At 43.7% G+C, this 21,028-nt stretch overlaps 1 protein-coding gene across 3 annotated transcripts; it reads left to right on the top strand.

The window, feature by feature from the left end:
• Positions 1-234: 234 nt before the first annotated feature.
• Positions 235-20,615, top strand: LOC122985279 (zinc finger homeobox protein 3-like). Of its 3 annotated transcripts, XR_006404091.1 has the most exons (12): positions 235-2,585; positions 5,028-6,702; positions 6,791-7,329; positions 8,416-8,629; positions 9,272-9,379; positions 9,508-9,644; positions 9,862-9,972; positions 11,505-11,667; positions 11,851-16,643; positions 16,734-17,399; positions 17,547-18,451; positions 19,183-20,615. XR_006404091.1 is itself a non-coding variant. In XM_044355812.1 (11 exons), exons 2-11 carry the CDS (start codon positions 5,064-5,066, stop codon positions 17,661-17,663), a joined length of 8,484 nt encoding a protein of 2,827 aa, XP_044211747.1. In that variant the 5' UTR covers positions 235-2,585; positions 5,028-5,063; the 3' UTR covers positions 17,664-20,615. The 3 variants fall into 3 exon arrangements, 2 of the variants coding, with proteins under 2 accessions (XP_044211747.1, XP_044211746.1); XM_044355812.1 differs by having other exon boundaries at positions 9,511-9,644; positions 17,547-20,615; XM_044355811.1 differs by having other exon boundaries at positions 17,547-20,615.
• The last annotated feature ends 413 nt before the right edge of the window (positions 20,616-21,028 follow it).

The raw sequence follows: 21,028 nt of genomic DNA, 5'->3' as shown, positions 1-21,028 counted from the left end.
ACCTGCCTTATCTACAATTGCAGATTCAAATATAAATGGAAATTTACATCAATAACCTGTGATGCAATAATTTGAAGGATCATTGGAAAGCGTTTTATTATTGTGTCGCGGCACTGTAATATAGACTTTAAGATTATTTGATTTTATGATGACATTCAATTACATAAATGATTTTAAGATGAAAGTGAAATCAAAAGAACCAATTTCCTCATTATTATTATTTATTTTCTCACATCACATCTATTTACAGGTTATTCTTTTACATGCATAAAAGAAGCAAAAATATATGAATTATGATAAATAAACCAGAGTTTCAAAACAGACGTATATTCTTAAACAACAGATCCATTTTTACCAGCAATTATCATTTTGCATTTTATCTAAACACATAAATGTAGGCACACACCTGACAGATAAATTCTCTCTCTCTCTCTCTCTCTCTCTCTCTCTCTCTCTCTCACACACACACACACACACACACACACACACACACACACACACACACAGATATTGACTAACATTAAAATTACACCACCATTCACTGTCATTGTCTTTTGCTAAAAAGCAAGAAATAAAATTGTCATTGTTTTAACTGCAGTCATAACAACAACAACAGAAAATGTGAAGACAGCAGTCGGTGATTTATGTTTGTGATGACCTGCAGTCTTTACTTGGTGGCATGTACCAGACAGACAATCACTTAAAACGTTTTCAAATCGTAAAACAGTTATTGGATGTACACCAAACGTAAACCAAATAATTCAGCATTTTATTAATTGGACAATTAATTCGTCTTTACATATTTCTCAAATGAAAAAAAACAAATCAAACAAAACCTGGACACACCAAAATCAAAATGTCAGTTCACTCAAAACCAACACAACGAAATATCATTAATATTCATGCACTTTTCCGATATGGCCTTGTAATGCAGGTGTTTCACGCAACAGTGAGCAGATAGTAACCTTACTTTTGTTAATGCGAAATATATATTTTATCTCTTATGGTACAAAATTCCTATATCTTTTTCATAGGGACTTTTTTTTTCTGCAACATTGGAGCCTTTCATACCATTTTAAAACAGCATTTATACAATTCTTAAATAAGGACGAGGTCAGCTTTGTCAAGCAAAGTCCAATAAAGGAAAGGGATACTATGATCTTACAAATAAATGCAGTTTTCACCTTTTAAAATATGGACGATCGACAGATTGCACATCCAGCGTGAAATTCACAATAGTATTATCATAACAATAGAGCCGAGTGGCGAGGATGGGATGGCCGGAGAAGGAAAAAAAAATCTAAAGATCTTCTCTGATGACTAACACAGGAATGGACACATCCATTTTTTGGCTTAAATATATATATATCTATATATATTTGTCTTCAAAACAGAGAAAATTAACCAGCAAACCAATGTCTGAAACCCAGACTAACCTGCTCAGTCCAAAATCAATCAAGGGTGGAATGTCTCATTTCATATTCAAGCATATATAAGACGATTCTTTCTTTCTTTCCTTTCTTTTCTTCTTCGTCTTTTTTTTTTTTTTTTTTTTTTTTTAAATAAATGTAATCTTCTCTTTGTTAGACGTGAATATTTGTTCAACAAAGCTGGCGAATACAGGCTCCAACAACTTTTTCACATTATTTGTTGTCAAATCATTTTAATATTTCATGAAAATGTTACAGTTGAAGTATTGGACATACATGTAAACGCATAACTGGTACTTTATCTTAGACAAAATGTCAGTATCATATTCTTAAAATATTCCTCTAGGGCCTTAGAGTGCGCTCGCAATGCTCAGTGGTGAATCACGGTGACAGTGTCGCATTTCGTAGTAGATTGTCTGGCATCACAATATTCCCCTAAAAAGCTTTTTGTTGTGTCAATAACCACATTATTTTCACATTCCTTAATGATATTTTCTTGTCTTCAGGTAGGCTATATTTTAATTTTTTTCTGTGATATCGTTTTCATGGAATATATATCTTTAAATAAACGAGGATGTGTCTTGATTCCCTTCTAAAATGTGTTATTGGATTTTTTATTATATCACATCTGTGATTAAAATAAAACGTTTCAGCTATAATTTCTCCTACTTTTTAAAAATATTTTCCTCTCCTTGTCTTCTATGCGTCCCCTGTAGCCTCTCCCCCTCCCTCCCTCTCTTTCTCTCTCGCTGAATCCATACGGGCTAATTAGCGGTGTCTGCGCAATTACGCACATGCGCACTGGGCGTAATCTCAGCCATTTTTTGAAGGAAACTAATTAGCAGGAATAAAGAGCCAAGTGTTTTTCCCCCCACAGTGATCAGAACTCATTCTACCTCTGGAGCTCGCACAAACCCCTCCGTCCCCCATCTTTCTGTTTACTACTACAGCCTATATGTAGCTTTAATTACACTGTTTGGTAACAACTTGGACCCCGCTGCTCTCTCTCCCTCTCCCCGATTTTTTTTTCTCCTCCTGGCTCCGTAAAAACGCAGAGGATCATTCATAAGGAATGAGTGGGCTCTTTATACGATTGTTTTCTGGACTACTACACATTCAGCGTACGGAGCTTTGTACCAGAGCCGCTGCAGAAATGTAAGTCTGCCATTTGTTTACGATATTAAAGGGGAGCTGGGAGGAAGCAGCCCCGGCGGTGGGCGAGGAAAGGGGGTGTTTGGTTTGGTCAGTGCAGCCTGTTAATTCGCACAAATCAAGCTTTTGTTGATCTGCTTGTGAATTGAGTCACCTGTTACTGGATAGGGAACACTATCGGTCTTGGTTTCGCTGCGGTCCACTGTAAACAAAGGCTGAAGTAGTCCTGGAGAGGTTTCATGTTGGTCAGTGGCTTGACAACACAGGCAGAGACGGGGAGTGAACTATTCAAGTCCCTGCCCGTATTCTAAAACAGCTTGTATGATCTCAGAATAATGCAAAATACAGCGTAGTGCTATTTATTACCTTGAGACTGGTGTTGGCTGTAATCGGTCCACTGGGTCCTCACGCAGTCAAGTGCGTTCAAAACAATATTTGTCCACGTCGAACTGTATTTGTCCACGTCCTTTAAAGACAAACAAAATACATTTTCCTTAAGTATAGCCAGACAACTATTCTCTCTGTCCCTTTCTCTCTCTCCCCCCTCACACCCCTGTCTATCCCCTCTCTCTCTCTTACACACACACACACACACACACACACACACACACACACACACACACACACCAGCCTAAAATAGGGGTTCAGGGATTGCACTTTTTGTTGAATATTTGAACATAATTTTATGTTTCAAAATGTACATCATGCACACCAAATAACAATAATGTCTTGTTTTGTTCATTAACATTTTAAATAATTCTAATATGCATGTTGAATTTCAGGTGTCCTAAGTGTGAGCTTAATTGATATTATCAGAATCAGTTTGCTGTGCACAACAGCATATGTACACACATTAACACACTCATAGATGTGTACACACACACACACAGACACACACACGTTGTTAAATGATGGTTTCCCGCACTTGTGATCGATAGAGAGCCAGGAATGCTTGTATAAATAGTTACATTGCCGATAGACCTAGGTTATTGATTACAGTGTAAATGAAAATCTTTATCAGATTAGAGATTGTTCTCAGCTGCTGGCAGGCAGGCTCAGCCCCTCAGCACTACCCGGCAGGACAGTGGACAGCTGCAGTGGGCAAGGGTCTGTGGCCTCTGACATAAAGACAGTACATTAAAGCACTATCAGAGTGCCGATGTGAGCCATATATCTTTAAGCTGCAGAGAGAGGGGAGAGGGGGTGGCTACAGGAGAGACGGTGTTGAAGGAGGAGGAGGGGGTTGGTTAGTTGGAGGAGAAGGTGAAAGGGTACATTAAGGGCTCTCCTTGATTAAAAAAGGTCAGTAATGAGATTGTAGGACACACACAGAGTAAGAGAGATGTATCGTTGTCATCTTGCATCTATTTGTCAGTCAGACACAGAAGAGGAAAGGCACGTTTTTATTTTCTAGGAAGTCTTTGTAGGTATTGCATGATTGTGCTGATGTGAATCATAACCGTCAGGAAACATTAGTGCTCAATTTTTGGGAATTTTATTTATTTACTTGAATGTTTGTGGTCATTTATATATGATAAAATGTCACAGCTCTTTACTAGTTTCATTAAAACCTAATTTAAAAAAACAAGGAAATGCAATCTTAAAATCTGTAGATTTTTAAACTTTGTTTTTATAAACACTATTATTGACTACAAATGTAACTACAAATATAAAAACTTAAATTTATTACTTAGTTTAATGTAAATTACTGCTATAGTGTGTGTGTGGGTGTGTTTATAGTGTACAAGCACTGGGACTTACAGGTGACGGACACAATATCATACACATACAATGAAGAGTGGACAAAATAATACACAATCTGAAATCTCAACAGAAAATGCATAAGCTTCGCACAAGCACTTGTCATACTTTGAACTAAATTCCATTATACAGGTTTTTATTATATTATTTCCACCCGTATGTTTGCACTATATGCTATAAAATGGCTCATACAGCTTGTGCTAAACAGAGATCCCTTTGCCTCACATAATATCTCTGTGCTAATGCGCAGCAAAAGATGCAGAGACTGATACACTGGCTTTAAAAATTGTTCTTTTATCCGCTTTTATCTAAGTGTGGCAATTTAGTGGAAGCCCTTTAGCTCAGAAGCGTTCAGTTCTTTATTTAATCCTATCCCCCGAGGAATATTATAGACCTCCTGCGTAGCCTTTACACACATTCCTCTACCTAGTTTAGCGCTCATGCTATTGATTTTCCCATTAAGGGCTAACGCTAACCCCTGAGTAACCAGCCTCTGTATTGCACACTCTGAAGGCTGTATTGAACAGATGCTATCCAGGGACTATAATCAATGCCCTCCACTGTTATGCAACATTATTTACATGACTTATGTATTTCATTTTCTCCCTTTTTTTTCCCCTCCCTTCACTTTTCTTCTGTCTCTGCCTGTCTCGCTCTCTTCCTCTCTGTTACTGAAACACACAGGTGGGGTAGTAATGCGTGGCAGCTGTAGCCTCTGGTATGGACAGCGGTGAGGGAGGAGGAGGGGATGGAGGGGGAGGAGAGGAGAGAGATGCTGACCTCAGTCCCCAGGCTTTATCTCTTCCTCTCCTGACCCTGGCGGTCGTTCCAGAGCAGGGGTCATCCTCTCATACCTCAGCCGTGGCCCCTGCCAAAGAGCCCCTGACCCTGCCTCAGCAGGAGGAGGAGGGCGCAGAGGGGTCCCAGGCTAGAGAAGAGACCCAGGGAGGTGAGCAGAAAGAGGGAAGCCGGCATTCACAGGAGAATGGAGCGTGTCAAAAGCAGGGGATGAAGGAAGACTTCGGGGAGGGATATTTGTCAGGGCAAAAGAAGGAAGGTGGGGAGGTGTCCATAGGTGTGGGAGAGGTGACAGTTACAGGGGGCCTCCAAGGAGCCCTTAGCAGCAGAGGCGGAGAGGAGGAGACGGAAGAGGAGGAGGCCATCTCAAACCAAAGCCAAACCAAATCCAAATGTTCTTTATTACCTCAACAGAGCCAGCACAGCTCTTCTTCCAGCACTGCAAAGGCCAGTGGCACACTCGACAGCAAAATAGCCGCCTCTCCAAAGCCCTCCCCCACTCCTTCCACCTCTCCAAAGCACTTCACTTGTCCATCCTCCTCTTCTGCCCTGCTGAGCGAGACAGAGGTACAAGACATTAAGGGAGATCAGGGCTGGATTTCTGGGTTTCCTCAGAGCTTTAAATCCCAGCAGTCTACTCTGGCTTTTCCACTGGCAGGTACGGAGCCTGCCAGTACACCTGCCGAGGACGATGGGCCGTCAGGGGTTCCTCACTCTTCCATTTCCGATGGAGATGGTGCCAAAGCTCCAGAACCAAATGACAGCCAGCTTGAGACAGAGGTGGATGACGAGAGAGACAAAGAAGAAGAACAGAAAGAAGCTGTCCTTAAAAACCTCAACCAAGACCTCTCTCCTAATTCACTGACTAGTCACATGACCATAATGCACTCACGCAACTCTTGTAAGACACTGAAATGCCCCAAGTGTAACTGGCACTATAAGTCTCAACATACACTGCAAGTCCACATGAAGGAGAAACATCCAGAGACGGGAGGTCAGTGTGTGTGCGGTGCCACTGGGGGAAAGTGTGTGTGTGGCGGTGCAACACGAGGTGTGTGTGGGTATTGCAGTTCAGGGAAACCCCATCCTCGCTTGGCCCGTGGTGAAACCTATGCCTGTGGCTACAAGCCCTACCGCTGTGAGGTGTGTGACTATGCTACCTCGTCGAAAGGCAACCTCAGCATACACATGCAGTCGGATAAACACCTTAATAATGTTCAAAATGGGGGACACTCGAATGGTCACATGCACACTTCTCACATTACCAACAACAGCAGCTCCTCCAACGGTCACACAGTGGATGAGCCGGCATACAAGCTCCCACTCTCTATTCCCACGCCTACTACTCAGCCCACCAAGCTCACACCACCTGCACACTCTCACTCTCACGGTAAACGGTGGCGGTGTGATGTGTGTGACTATGAGACCAGCATTGCCCGCAACCTGCGCATACACACCACCAGCGAGAAACACACACATAACATGCTACGGCTGCAGAGAGGTTACTATCTATCCCACTGTAGGAGCCTTGCTCCCCAGCTTAAACACCTACAAAACACAGGTAAGAAATGCATCATACCTCTTGCTGTCTTCCGATGGGAAAGTTTGAAAACTGGTTAATGCTTACAGGGTGTCTCTCTGTGTTTCAGGTGGGGAGCTCTCCTTGAACATGCGACTGACCAGTCAACAAGTCGCAGAACAGCCAGTCACCCTTGGGTCTACGCTGACTCCTTCTCCCTCCCCCTCTCCCTCTCCCCCTCCTGCCCCATCTTTGTCCCCCACTGGACCCCTCTCCCAGGGCGTGTTCCAGTGCCTAGTCTGCTCCTGCTTTTCGTCCGACAGCTTAGAGTCTGTGGAGCAGCACCTGAACACCCCTCGCTCCCTGCCCCAGTCTGAGTGGTGCTCCCTGGTCGCTGGTGGCTGCCACTGCAGGCTGTGTGGCTACACCACCCCCCTGAGGGCTAACTTCTCCTTGCACTGCCAGACTGACAGACACCGCACCCGGTACCAGCTTGCTGCTCACCTCCAGGAGGGAGGAGATAGGGGTCAGGAGGGGGCTGCTCTTATTGCTAAGGGCAACCCCATCCAGCTGAGGTGCAACCTGTGTGACTATGTGACCAGCAGTTTGGAGAAGCTACGAGGACATTCCCTCAGTTCACACCACGAGGCCAGCGTCCGGGTTTACCAAGTCAGTACACAGACACACACTTTTGCATACATTCTCAGTAATAACCTCTTTTTCTTAAAGAAAAAATTCACCGCTGTGAATATGATGATTTCTTAAAACTAGGTCACCTACGTAGTAGAGATGTGCAATTATTTTTGACATTGTTGCCCTATGACTAGAGAAAACTGAGAAAAAGGCTGTAGATTCCCCATACCGCTCTTAAGGGAGAATCCTACAACAACCAGAATTCATTGCGTGCATCTCGTCCCGTGAGCTTCCAGTGAGCTACTCATGGTGTGTTTAAGACAGGCAGTCACCGGTCATGCTGCAGCAGTGTCTCCGGCTGCAGCGTCTGCCGCTGTTACAGCTCCTGTGGTTGCTTCCTCTTCCATACTCTGTTATGTCTGATTACACAGCACTATATTCGGCCCCATAAATTGTAATAGTTGCACCACATCTCTGCTCTGACATTATATTGTAAAGCTAGTTGTTTTTTTTGTGTTGGATACAGCTCTTCTGGATGAATCACAGAAAACTTGGCGGCTTAGCTTAGCTTAGCTGTGGCTGTGACGTCGCTCCGGTCTGGTGGTCACTTCCTCCTCCAGACTGTTGTGTCTGAGTCAACAGCGCGATATTTGGCCTTGTATCATAAAACTAGTTTTCTTCCAAATATACTGATATTTTAAAGTATTTAGTATTATGATATTTTAATGTCTACTTTTCCCTACTGCTAGTGTAGTGAGGTAGTCAGGAGTGTTTTGGAAAAAACACATTTTACCATCCTTGAAGGCACCACTACTGAAAATGAGGAAACGTAGTTTGTAGTCTAGTGCAGATCTTTTGCTGGCAAATGAGCGGAGGGAAGTTAAACATTGTTCATTGGTATATACTACCCTCATTGTAATGATACAATGTAGGTTGAAAATTGGTAAAGTTGCCCTTTAAGAAGTGAAAAACTGAACTGAAAGCAGCATGTGAAACAAAAAATAAATATAGTAATTTATGATTAGGAGAGCAGATTTTAAAATTCAAACTCAGCAATATGAGCCATTTTTTCGAATCATAATAATTTTCTCAATTTCTCTCCTTTCTGCCTAATGTCTTCAGTTCCTGCAGCAGTATGATGGTGAGGTTGATGGAGGTTCATGGCTGTTCCATTGTCTCCTATGCAACCACTCCTCCTCTTCTAAACTCCAAGTACTACAACACAGTCAAACCCCGACCCATCAGCAGAGGGAAGGGCTACTACAGCTGCAGCCAATGGGTGGAGAGGAGCTGGCAGCAATTTTTACCATCAGGAAAAGCCCTGATGGTGTCACAGGTGAGAATATGAACTGTGTGAGTGTATTTGATTTCATGTTGCATGTGCTTGCTGACATCAGAGAGCAGACACGGGATAAAGATGAAAAGAGTGAGAAAATGAGTAATGGCTGTTGCTGAGATATTGATCAAGTAAATTGATTAGTCGATACGCATTCTTGTTATATCCCCAATCACCCCCGACAACAGCTAACTAGCACCTGCTAATCAATAGACCAATACAAATCCCCCGGACAAGGATGGGGGAGGTGGAGGTTGGCCACTAACATGCTGGATTTTCATTGTCTGGAGTGTGTGAACCACCAGAGTATAACTTAAAATGAGTAGCTCAACACTTCTCTTGTAAATTAAGTCTATCCTGTGATTTGTCTCTTTGCGGATTAAGACTTATTGAGGTGAACTGATGTGTTGTAAGTCCATATTACCTCTACTCCACCTCTGAGGAGAATCTAATGGAAAATCAATACTTGATCAATAGGGTATGGAGGCAAGTAAGAAGAATGAAGTGTGGTCCAAAGACATTGGTCTTTTTGAAGGGTGCTATCTAGAGAATAAAATAAAGCACAATTAGCCTGATTCTGAGGACATATTGTATGATTCACTACATATGCATAACATAATTACTTGTTTTGTCCTCTCCCAGGAGAGCTCAGCGAGGATATGGAAACTTCCAGTGAGACCACCACTGGTCCTTTGGACCAAACCAAAGACACATGCAACTTGGGGGTGGAGAAGATTTCTAAGGAGATGGGTATGGCTGCTTTTACTTGTAAAACAATTTAACGTAACATATTAAAAGTTAACTCAAATGATGGTGTGATAATATATACATGGGGAATATCAACATATTTACATGTTCATATTTTTTTTTTCTTGAAGAAGAAACTAGGGGGGAAGAAAGGGAAAAGAGGGAGTCATTGCCCCCAGTCAAGCGTCCATTGTCTGGATGCGGGGAAATGGAAAACTCCATCTCGACCAAACGCCCCAGAATACACCAGCAAAATGAGAACCAGCAGGTGAGCACTTGACACACCTTTTAATAATTTAAGTATGTCCATGTACATATGAGAAATATGATGACACACACTATATATACAGTTCTAGATCAGAAGACCTGCCAGTTGCGTGTGTAATGTGTAAAACCCATACCTTCTTGCTGGCCTCTAATTCAACACTTTATTAACCATTTTTCTCACTTGTCTCGCTTCTCCTGTTTTTTCTTCTCTCTTTTAGACTGTCCAGTGCCCTTTGTGCCAGGTTAAAGTCCCATACATACACCTTCGACAGCATCTCACACATGTGCACAGCGTGGCGCAAGACTGTGTAGAAAAGCTCATCAGCGCAGTAAGTGTATATGCAAGTGTGTATTTGTTGTATTTGCGTTTGTCAGGAAGCAAAAGAAAATGAAAAGGCAAAGCGATGGGGGATGGGGGAGAGTGAAATGTAGGGAGACAATTCCATTAAGAAGGCACCAGAGAGAAAGGCAGCGCTTTTTTAATGCATGTTTAAGTAGCTCCCCGCTATCATCTTTGATGCAGCCGTGCATTCTGTGTATGTGTATGCGTGTCTTTTAGAGTGGAGGAGAAAGGGTTTGACTGAGTGAGTGAGGGAAAAGCCAGTCTTTCTATAATGCATGTTTAAGTAGCCCTCTATTACCAGAAGTGCAGTCAAGCTAAAAAGGGGCCCCCATGCTTTTTACTGTGTCTCTCCAACTAACAAAGACTGGTCATCTATCCACATCACCATCCTCCATCTCCCTGGCCCGTATGCTAAGTGGCCTTTGTCTCTTGCTCTCTTCGCCTCCACTTCACTGACTGCTTTTCACCCTTTCTCCCCTCTGCCGTCCCTCCCTCCCCCCTCCAGCTACTCCTATCATTCCTATTCTGCAATTTCTGTCCCTGCCCCTCCCTTTCTGTCTCTCCCAAGCTCTCTCTCAATTTCTTATGCGTTACCCCTCCCTTACTCTCTCTCTGAGGCATTTTTTTTTGTTCATTGCCCCTGACTTCCTCCCTCCCTCTCCCTGCTCTCTCTCTTTTTCATATTCTACACCCCTTAGCCCCCCCACCATCGTCCTCCCTCCTTCTCCTCCTACACCTCCCTCACTCTCTCTGATAGTAATTGAGGTTCATTAATTCAGACTGAGGTGATGATGGCCATTATGTACCTTGCTTTCCAATTACGCTCTCTAGATTAAGCCTGACCTTCAGTTTTCTCTGCAGTGTGTGTGTGTGTGTGTGTGTGTGTGCGTGCGCGTGTATGGGGGGGGGGGGGGGTGTTCTTCTCTTTCTTTCTTATGAAGCTGTTACACAGAGAAAACTCTTGTCATGTAAATCTCATCTGTAGCTGTCCATCCTTTCCTTAGGGTAGCTAGCTGTTCTCATAGATATAGTATTTGCTCTCAGCGCTTGAAGCTGTGAAGATGGAGGTTTTCTATATGAAGAATGATTTTAAATAAATTCATTATTCAGCTCAGTAAAGTTTTATTAAACCCTTGGGGCATGTTGGAGGGTGTCGTCGGAGCTGAAGGGCAGACCCACATATCTCAACCATATACACTTATTACCAAGTTGATGCACCTTGCTGCATATAGTGCCGTGCAGGCAGGTGCAAGATGTAACGATACACTTACAGATTCACACTTTAATGTTTAATGACATTAGGATGGGGAGTGCAGGCACTCTATGTTGATACATCTTGATATTTGCTTGCTATTATGCTGTACAATTAAACATGTTTTATTCATAAAGTTAGATGAAGAAAAGAAGTTAATATCCCGTATTTCTTTTATTCTAAATTGCTAAAACCACACTGTGTCGCTGGCAATGAAAATTAAGAAACACCAAAACTGACATGCTGTCACATTTTCTTTCATCCAGGTCACACCATCCATGGAACAACCGCAGCCTCAGCTGGAGACGGAACTACAGACATACTCGCGCACAGATGATGCTCAAAAAAATAAAAACATCAAGAATGACAATACAAATTCCTCCCATACTGCTGATTCCATTGCCTCAGTTGATTTACAGAAAAACAAAGGTTGGTGTCAAATGCATGGTAAAACTGACCACTATTAATATGTTGATAAAAGAAACATAAGTACCAAACCATGTCATGTTTGTCTGTTCAAGACACATACATTTTTTTACACAGTTTTTTTTGGGTTAATGTTATTGTAAAATAATTCTAAATTCACAATCATTATTTTTGTGCATTTTTCAGGCATTTCAGGGGAGAACACTGAGGGAGATGTAGCCGCACCCAAAGATGTCACAGCTCTACTCACCCCACCCCTGGAAGACAACACCGCTCACCCTTCCAATGGCAGACTGGCTCCTCAGTCCCCGACTCAGACACCCCCCTCCTCACCACCCACCTCTCCAACCGGCGATCTCCCTCCCCTTTCTGATCGCCATGGTTACCGGTTCCGTTGCAGCAGGTGCAGCCTGGCGTTCCCCACTCAGGAGAAGCTCCAGCTGCACTGGCAGTACCATGCCATGAGGGCGGCGACAGAGTGCCCCCTCTGTTCTAGACAATGCCGCAGTCAAGAGGCCCTGCAGAGACACATGCAGAACACACACTCACAGCTGGACAACACACAGGGGCAGAATACACTCTTACCGCCTCATACTGCACAATACATGGAGAATAATAAGAATTCAGTTCAACAAGATTTCAGTTTATCACCTCAAGTGGGTCAAGAAGCAGGAGAGGGTGAGGATGAAGAAACAGAGGAAGAAGCACTTGGCATGGAGGGAAAGGAGGAACAAAATGAGGAAGTTAAAATTAAAGAGAAGGACATAGTTGGTCAAGTTGATGGAGCTGATGATGATTTAATTGAGCCAGAAAAAGAGTCCCATGAGGAAATCATATCAGAACCTAGTTCCAGCTCTCTTGTCAAGAAGAGCTCCAACCCCACAATGGACCGCTATCTGGATCCATCCAGGCCGTATAAATGCACCATATGTTCTGAATCTTTTACTCAGAAAACCATTCTTCTAGTCCACTATAACTCTGTGTCCCATCTCCACCGGGCCAGGCGAGCTCTGCAGGACTCTGGAACAGGTGTTGCTGCCCCCGAGGCTCCCCGTGGCCCAGATCCTAGACCCTACCGCTGCCGATTGTGTGGAGTGGGCTATAGCCAAAGCTCCACACTGGACATACATCTTCGCTCTGTTCTTCACCAGACTAGAGCTCGTGCTGCCCAGAACCCAGGTCCACAGACCTCAGCATCTAGTGTAGCAACACCAGTGTCAGTGCCCACCACTGCTACTCAGGCTGCTACCACCAGAGAGGAGACATCCAAGAGTTTGGCTTTTACCAAGAGGCCAGATATAGTGAGCTCTTCAACCTCTTCATTATTAGGCTTAGCAGCCGAGGCCCAGCCAACCCTCTCTAACCAAGTTGAGAGCCAGCAGGCTAAAAAGAGAGTGGCAGAACTGCTAGCATCAAGAAACCAGCTAATGCTAATACAACAGCAGCAGCAATTAGCCCAGGCACAGGCCCAAGCTCAATTACAACACACAGCCCTGCTCCAGTCCCAAATGATACAGCACCTTCCCTTAGGGCCAGAGAATCTCCTTAAACAACACTTCTCTCTAGCACCAGACAACTTGCTTTCTCTGCAGCAACAGCTTCTTCTGCCCTTTTACTTTGCTGGAGACATGACACTTAACCCAGAGTTGGCTATTAAGAGCCTAGAACTTAGTCAGTCAGAATCTGCCATCTCCACCCCAAAAGAACAGGTTAAGGCAGAGGCTAAACGAGAGTCCCTGCCTCAAACAGATGAGAAACACATCCAGAGACAAAATTCAAACTCAGCTGTTACCCAACCAAAAAATCATATACAGTTTGACACCAGGGTTGAAACAGGCAGCAGTGGATCGTCCACCAACCATACAGAAAAAGAATACAGCACAAGTCTTGAGGAAGAAAAAGAACAAACGCACATTCATACTGTTAAAAAGGAAAGTCAAACAGAGGAAACAGATTCCTCTTCATTTAATCTTCTTGGATTGCAGTGTCCTCCTCCTAGAGTGCCCTATGCTGCTGTGAATGGGGAGCCTCTTAGAGCTCTGCTGCAGAGTTATGGCTATGAGTTAGCACTGCAGTATTTACAAAGTAGACACAGACACCAGCAGCAGATAGTAACCCAAATGATAACAGATAAACAAGTGTGCTCTCATATTAACAAGATGGAGGTGTACTCAGAGGAAGAAAAAGATGAGTTTAGTGAATTACAGGATAGAAAGGTGGAAGGCTATAATAAGGATAACACAAAAGGAGTAGAAGACAGTGGAGACTTAAATAGTCTGCCACAGGAGAAAAGGCAGAACAAACAGGAGGAATTGGCAAACAAGAAGAAAGGATGCTGTGGAAAAGGAGAAAAGTGTAGAGACTGTGGCAAGTTTTTTTCAGATGCCATGATTTTAAAAAGCCACCAGGAGTACATCCACAGGATGATGTTTCCCACTGCTGCACTAGAGAGGTTTTCCAGAGAATACAGGCTGCAGTACGACCAGATGTACCCCCTTACACAGCCTAAATTGGCAGATAATTCAAGTGCTAGTACCCAAGCTGCAGTCCCAGCCACATCCTCAGAATCAGAACTCATACCCGAATCAGTTAAGTCTCAAGTTAAAAACATCACACCCTCACCTGCACCCTCAGTTGCAGATTCCGTAACCAAAACAAGTGCTCAAGCTACTGATCTAACACCAACAGCCCCTGCACCATCTCCTCCTCTTTCTCCTTCTCAACCTCAAACATTTCCACAACAGGAGGTAACCATCCCAAACACATCTGATACAACCACTTCTCAAACCACATCTCCAGCTAAGGCCATGCCTCTTCCCTTACCGAAAATCCCTATGCTGCCTCTGCCCTTGCCCCAGCTTCCTCTACCCTCACTGAATTTACCTAAGCTTCCCCTACCCCCCATTCCTTTCCCAATGGAGCTACCTCTCCTCCCTCCAGTTGTGATGCAGTCTGTGGCTCTCCAGCCCCAATCTTGGTTAGACTCAAGTGTAAACCCAGAGCTGGCAAAACTCTACCAAACTCAACTCAACCCAGCACTGCTAGGGCAACAGCCACAGCTTAGTCCAGCATTGCTTGCCCAGCAACCCCAGCTCAGCCCAGCTTTGCTAGGTCAACCTCCACAGCTCAATCCCACCCTGCTAGGTCAACAATCTCAACCCAGCCCCATCCAAACAGGACAGCAACCCCAAGTCAGCCCAACAATACTTGAACAACAGCAGGGTAAGAGAACCCGAACACGAATCTCTGAGGAACAACTGACTGTTCTAAGAAAACACTTTGATATTAACACCCTCCCCAGTGATGATGAGATTAATGAAATGTCTGCTCTGTCTGGTCTGCCTCACAAAGTAATCAAACACTGGTTCCGCAACACCCTATTTAAAGAGCGCCAGCGAGACAAGGATTCTCCGTACAATTTTAATAATCCTCCCACCACAGCCCTTGAGGAGTCCAGAGAGGAAGCAGCCCAAAACCAGCTTCTGTCACTTTCCCCATCTTCACTGTCCCCAGGCCTCCCAGCCAACACTTCCTCACAGCCCCAGACAACAGACCTCCAAAGAGGAGAGCCCCATAGGGGCAGACGCTCTTCCCGAACCCGTTTCACGGAGCAACAGCTTGAGACCCTGCAAGGGGTGTTTGAGGCCACTCCCTACCCCAGAGAGGAAGAATATGACAAGTTGTCGGCTCTGTTGTCCCTCCCTAACCGTGTCATTGTTGTATGGTTCCAAAATGCTAGGCAGAGAGCCCGCAAAAGTCAAGACCGGGGAACAGATGATGGATTAGAGGGGAATAACCAGCTTGGCAACATTCACAGGCAGAGAAATGGCTGCTACAAGAATGATGGTGATAATGAGGATAACAGCTGTGGGGATGAAGGACAAAGTGACTCTCAGAATGAAAACTCCATGGATCTGACATATGAGTATTATACCCACCCTGACTCACCTGTCATTGATTCTTCTACTAACTGCATAGAAAGTGAGCATCTAACAGCCAAAGGTGAACCAGCACCTGTTACAAGGAAACAAGAAGATAAAACAATCTCTCCTCAGGCTAACAAGAGCCCAGCCACTGTTCAAAATGGAATTTCGAATACAGACATTCAGCATAAAGAAATTGTTCAGGCCATACAAACAGTGTCCTCCCTGCAACCTGAGGTTCAGCTGAAGCCACAAGGTACACCAGAACTCTTCCTCCACTCTTCCTCCTCTTTGCAAAAAATAGTACCTATCACTGCGTCTATATCTGATACAAGCCGGGGCCATGCCCATAGCCCTCCTTCTGATCCAGTTGTTGAAAAGCCTACTGATACATCTCCCAGCCACCTTTCTGTTCCAGAGTCTGAGACATGCCACACGCGGCAGCCTGAAGTCACCTCTGGCCTATCCACTGAAACCCAGCCACAAAACCAACTCCAACCCCAAAACCAGGCTCAGTTCCAGTGCAGTCTCTGCCCAATATCCTTGCCATCTTTCCAGCTATGGCAGGAGCATCAGACCAGGCACCTCTTGGCAGCTCAGTCCCAGGTCCAGCTCCTCCACTCTGGCTTCGCAGACCGAACCATGCCTTACATGATGCTTCACCCCAACCACACCCTGATGGCCAGCCAAATGCTTTCAGGGGCTATGTCCCAGATGCACCCTAATCCCACACATCCCATGATTTCACACTTAAACAGCATACAGGTTAAGAACACACTCTCTGACCACTCGAGTAACACTCTCACCAGCCTCTCTCAAAGTTCCCTGACACCCGTGAAGCAAAGTTCAAAGCTTATGTCAGAGACCAGTTTTGAGGGCCAAAGGTGTGGTAGAGAGGTTGAGGAGGAGCACCGTAGGGATAAGCGTCAGAGAACTACCATTACTCCGGAACAGCTTGAAGTGTTGTATCAGCGCTACAGCTTGGACTCAAACCCCACCAGAGGAGTCCTGGAAGGCATTGCACGAGATGTGGGCCTCACAAGACGTGTGGTTCAGGTACTTCATGGATGTTCATTAAGACAGAGCAAATAAGTCAATGCTTTTGTGTATCTTGACTTTTAAAACATACTGGTCTTTGCTTCACAGGTGTGGTTTCAGAACACACGAGCCAGAGAGAGGAAAGGACAGTTCCGGTCAATGGGGCCAGGATCCAGTTTCAGCTTGGGTTTGAACCACCTGCGCTGTCCATTCTGCAGGGCTCTCTTCAAGGTAAAGAGTGCTCTGGATGCCCATATGAGGTCACGCCACTGGGCAGAGGCTGAAAGAGCAGGCTACAACTTATCAATGAGTAATGGATCCAGTGGCCAGATTGGGATGGTTATGTCATCTTTCATGGACAAACCAGGTCCATCTATCTCTTGTAACACTATCCCAAACCCTGGCTATGTCATCAGCAACAAAGAGTCAGTTGTGAAGCCATCTGTTACCTCTTTGTCTTCAACCACTGATCTGCACCACCCTGAGGACGATGATGACTATGAGGAAGAAGATGAGGAGTACCCATGTGAAGAGGGTTCCAGTATGGCTGACCAAGGGTCTCCTGGTCCTGAGGGATCTGGGGGTCCAAGCTTTGATTGGGGTGAGACACAAACTCTGCAGCAGCACCACCATCAGCAGCAGCGCCAAAGGACACAGATGAGCCACTTCCAGGTACTCCAGCTGAGAGACTTCTACAGGAGCCACCGTACACCCAACCGACATGAGTGTGAGGCACTGGGCCAGGAGTTGGGACTGCCTCACCGTGTGGTGCAGGTAAATGTTTAGAATATTCAAGACATAATGAAATGCAGTTTGATCTGTACTTATCACAGATCAAAAACAGCAATCACAATTAATTCAGAACAAATAAAATATTTTGAGGGTAATAGCTAATATTTATATATACAAATCATTTTGCAGGTGTGGTTCCAGAATGCCAGAGCCAAGGAGAAGAGGGCCAGGAGCCTGAGCTCTGACTCTGCAGAGAGGGAGCAGGCCGAGCTGACCGCAGGGGCAGGGGAGAGAGACAGAGCTTAGAGAGGCAGACTGGGGTCCCTTTGCTTTCTTCTACTACGTTCTCCCCAAAACCCCTCCTGCAGCTGCTGTTGACTTCTAAACATAAACCCTGTTCACTTTGCTGCCAAACCTGTAACCTGAACACCCCAAAGATTCAGAGCCACAGTGGCCCAAAGAGAAACTCTCTCAACTGAACGTGGGAGAGACCCCAAACCAATTTTCCACAACTTACCACAACTTTCCTCTTTTCATATTGTTCGTGAACTCTGTCCTGGTCTGTCCTTTCTTGTTGAAAAGAGCTCCTCTCCCTATTCCATCAGACACCTTACTACAACCAAACACCACCTTGATTAAAAACCAACCTGATGCCACAGAGGCCAAAGAGCATTCTCCAAGTATGTGACCTCACTGCCCAGCTAGACCTGCAGTCTACCTCTCAGTCTGCATGACAGACTCACAGTGAGCCCTCCACCAGACAGTGCTAGATGACTAGCTGTGTAGCATGTAGTGCCAGTCTATACAAGGCTGGAAAAGAAATTGTCAAAGAGATTTTAGTGTAAATAGAGAGTTCCAAAAGATAAACTTGAAGAAAAACAAAGCAGTTAACAGTGGAAGAAGAAAAAAACAGAATATCCTTGAAATAGACGGAGGTATTTGCATAGAGCTTTTGTAAAGACTGACTCAGATTCCAAAGCTCGTAACCAAAATTTTACATGTCTGTGGATTTAGTTTCAACATGTTTGTTTTCAATAACAAACTGCAGAGCTGACGTCTGTACGGTGAAGGGGTGAGATCTGCACCTGGCAGAGGTAAGCTGAGTACCAATAGACTGATACAGTGTGAGAATGCAGCTTCACCCACCACAAGCCAATGATGAGTCTTCTGTTGTACATGTACACCTTCTATGTTCCTTTAGTGGATAATAGCCCAAATAGCACAGAACGTAAAGGCCAGTTTGTCTTGAAAGGGACAAACTATTTTTTTATAGCACTCAACCATTATACTGTATATGAAAACTTTAACCAAACTCAAATTTACATTGTGTGTGTTTAGTAATAGTTTCTTAATATAAATCTTATGGATTGAGATAAACTGTCTTGCTTCGATATAATAGTGTCATGATTATGAAAAGATTATGACAGCTTTGATATGTTCAGGCAAGGCGACTTACTGCCTTTCCGTTCTATTTGAATATACCAATGGCTTACCAATGTTATGTGATTAATGTAAAGCTTTCTATGCTCAGGTCAACAGCTCAACATGGCTCCACTTAAAATATGATCTTAATACTGTACTTTTCTGTTTTTAAAACAGAAGGGGAATGGTTTAACCTTGGACTAAGTATTAAAATATACCTACAAAAACATCTGTATATCAAAGATCTGAGCTTTTCACCTTTGAGTAATAGATTGTTACAAAAACGTTATTGAAACTAAAGTGTTTAATAGTGTGAGGGGTAAATGTACAGTATTTAGCTTTTGTATGGTTGACTCAAGACTTCATTGGATGTTTGAGACATAACTCCCTTTTCCACTTACAGATAGGGAGCTACTGCGCAAAGCTGAGAAAAACTTGGATGGACGGATGTTATTGATGTTATTTTTGTACACTTAATTTATTTTCCCTCTTTCTCTCTCCCTACCTACTTTCCTCTTTTACTCTCTACCTTTCTTCCTGTGTTCATTTGCAACCAGTCCTTATTCTAACTGTAATAATGATAATATAACAATAATAGCTAAACAATAATTAATGCTTTAAGACAAAAATCCAAAGACGTGATAATACTTTAACCATATGACCTACAAAAAAAAAAGCGCTACTGTTTACTTGACGATGTATTGCTGTTTTTAAAGAAGGAAGGAGTCCCTATATCTAAGCTACTGTTTTCTGCCTCTCATAAGCACACTGGAAACTGTAACCAAAACCCCAAACTAGAGCCATGGCAGTCTGTAATATAGAGGTTAAAGAGTTTTACTTCTCTTGAGAAATGTTGCAGTTTATTTTTCTTTGTTTTTTTACCATAGTGTTGAACTTCAGCCCTTAAGGATGTCCAGTTTGCTGCTAATATACTGTAGTTTCTAACGATACTGTAGAAAGATGCATGCTCTGATCGCTTTACCACTAGGCTTTAATGACTACAAACTGTAATGATACCTGTGATGCTGTTGATAAACTGCTCCTGTCATTCTGTTGAAAACAAATGGATATGTGGGGCTAAATTCCATCAAGTTTGTTTTTCAGTATCCTATTAATTACCCCTATTTCAAGAATATAAAAATGGCTTTCGTAATACCAGAAATATTTTTTCATCTAAAATAAAAGCTTCCAGTTTTCAGAGAAACCTGCTCTGGGCATTAACTTCTCAATGCATATGAAAATACTGCATAGCTATTTGAAGGAGTTCAGCCCCAAACCTTCCACTGATATGGTGTCAGTCAGTTTCTGTGTTGCATTGTCTGTAGTCCATTTGTCCAGCTAAAACAGCTTTGCTGAACTCAGACTGACATCCCAGCCAATTTTCCAAAGGACGTGGACTGACTAACTCTGTCATGTTTTGTTCTTAAACTAACCAATGTTTACGACAATACCAATGAGCTTTCTTCTGTACAGAGATGTGCATTCCAAATACCACAAAGGCAGTTTTTTTGTATACTGATTATTTTAAATTTCATTTCTCTCGTATTCTCTTGATCTTAGTGACTGTAAGATGTACATATTGGGGTCCTCTATGGTGAAGGGACTCTGTTATCCTTATCGTAGGTAAAACTATTCTTTTCATTTTTTTCTGGATATGTTGTTGCCATAGTGATGACCAAAAAGATACCTGTGATGTGCACCTGTCCTTATGTCCTGCTCCAGTGGTTTAGTGTGTCTCTATACTCTTCCCTCCCCCAGTTCTCCCCTACTGGTGTGTGTTTCTCTTCCTTTCCCTTCCCATACTCCACTGAGCTAAATAAAGTCTGCTTTGGTGCACGCTCTGGTCTCATCCCTTCGGTCTAACTGAGAGAATCCATTTTGTGAATGTTGTGGTATGCGAGGGTGTCTGCCTGTTATATATTCCAGGTTGTATGTTCGGTGGCGGTGTGTGTCCGGCTGGAAGGCTTTTGATGTGCAACTGTGTGTGTGTAACATGGTAGTGTGTGGAAGCTGTTTGGTGAATGGAGCCATGACCTCTGGGGTCACTTCATTAATTACATCTGTGACATTCAGCCAGATGAGTTTCCTTTGTGACTAAATGATATGATGAATATTAACGACCTCGGATGAATTACACTGCTGCTCCTGCTGCTGCTGCTGATGATAATGTGTTTTACGACTCTGGGAGAGAGGGGAGGAAAATTGCACACTACAGCACATTTAGGACACGCAGATTTTCATATGCAACA

This window comes from Thunnus albacares, chromosome 7 (assembly GCF_914725855.1).
Source record: "Thunnus albacares chromosome 7, fThuAlb1.1, whole genome shotgun sequence".
In the NCBI taxonomy this organism is placed as follows: Eukaryota; Metazoa; Chordata; class Actinopteri; order Scombriformes; family Scombridae; genus Thunnus; species Thunnus albacares.
The sequence above is the reverse complement of the archived record's forward strand: the minus strand, read 5'-3'. Positions and strand labels throughout refer to the sequence as shown.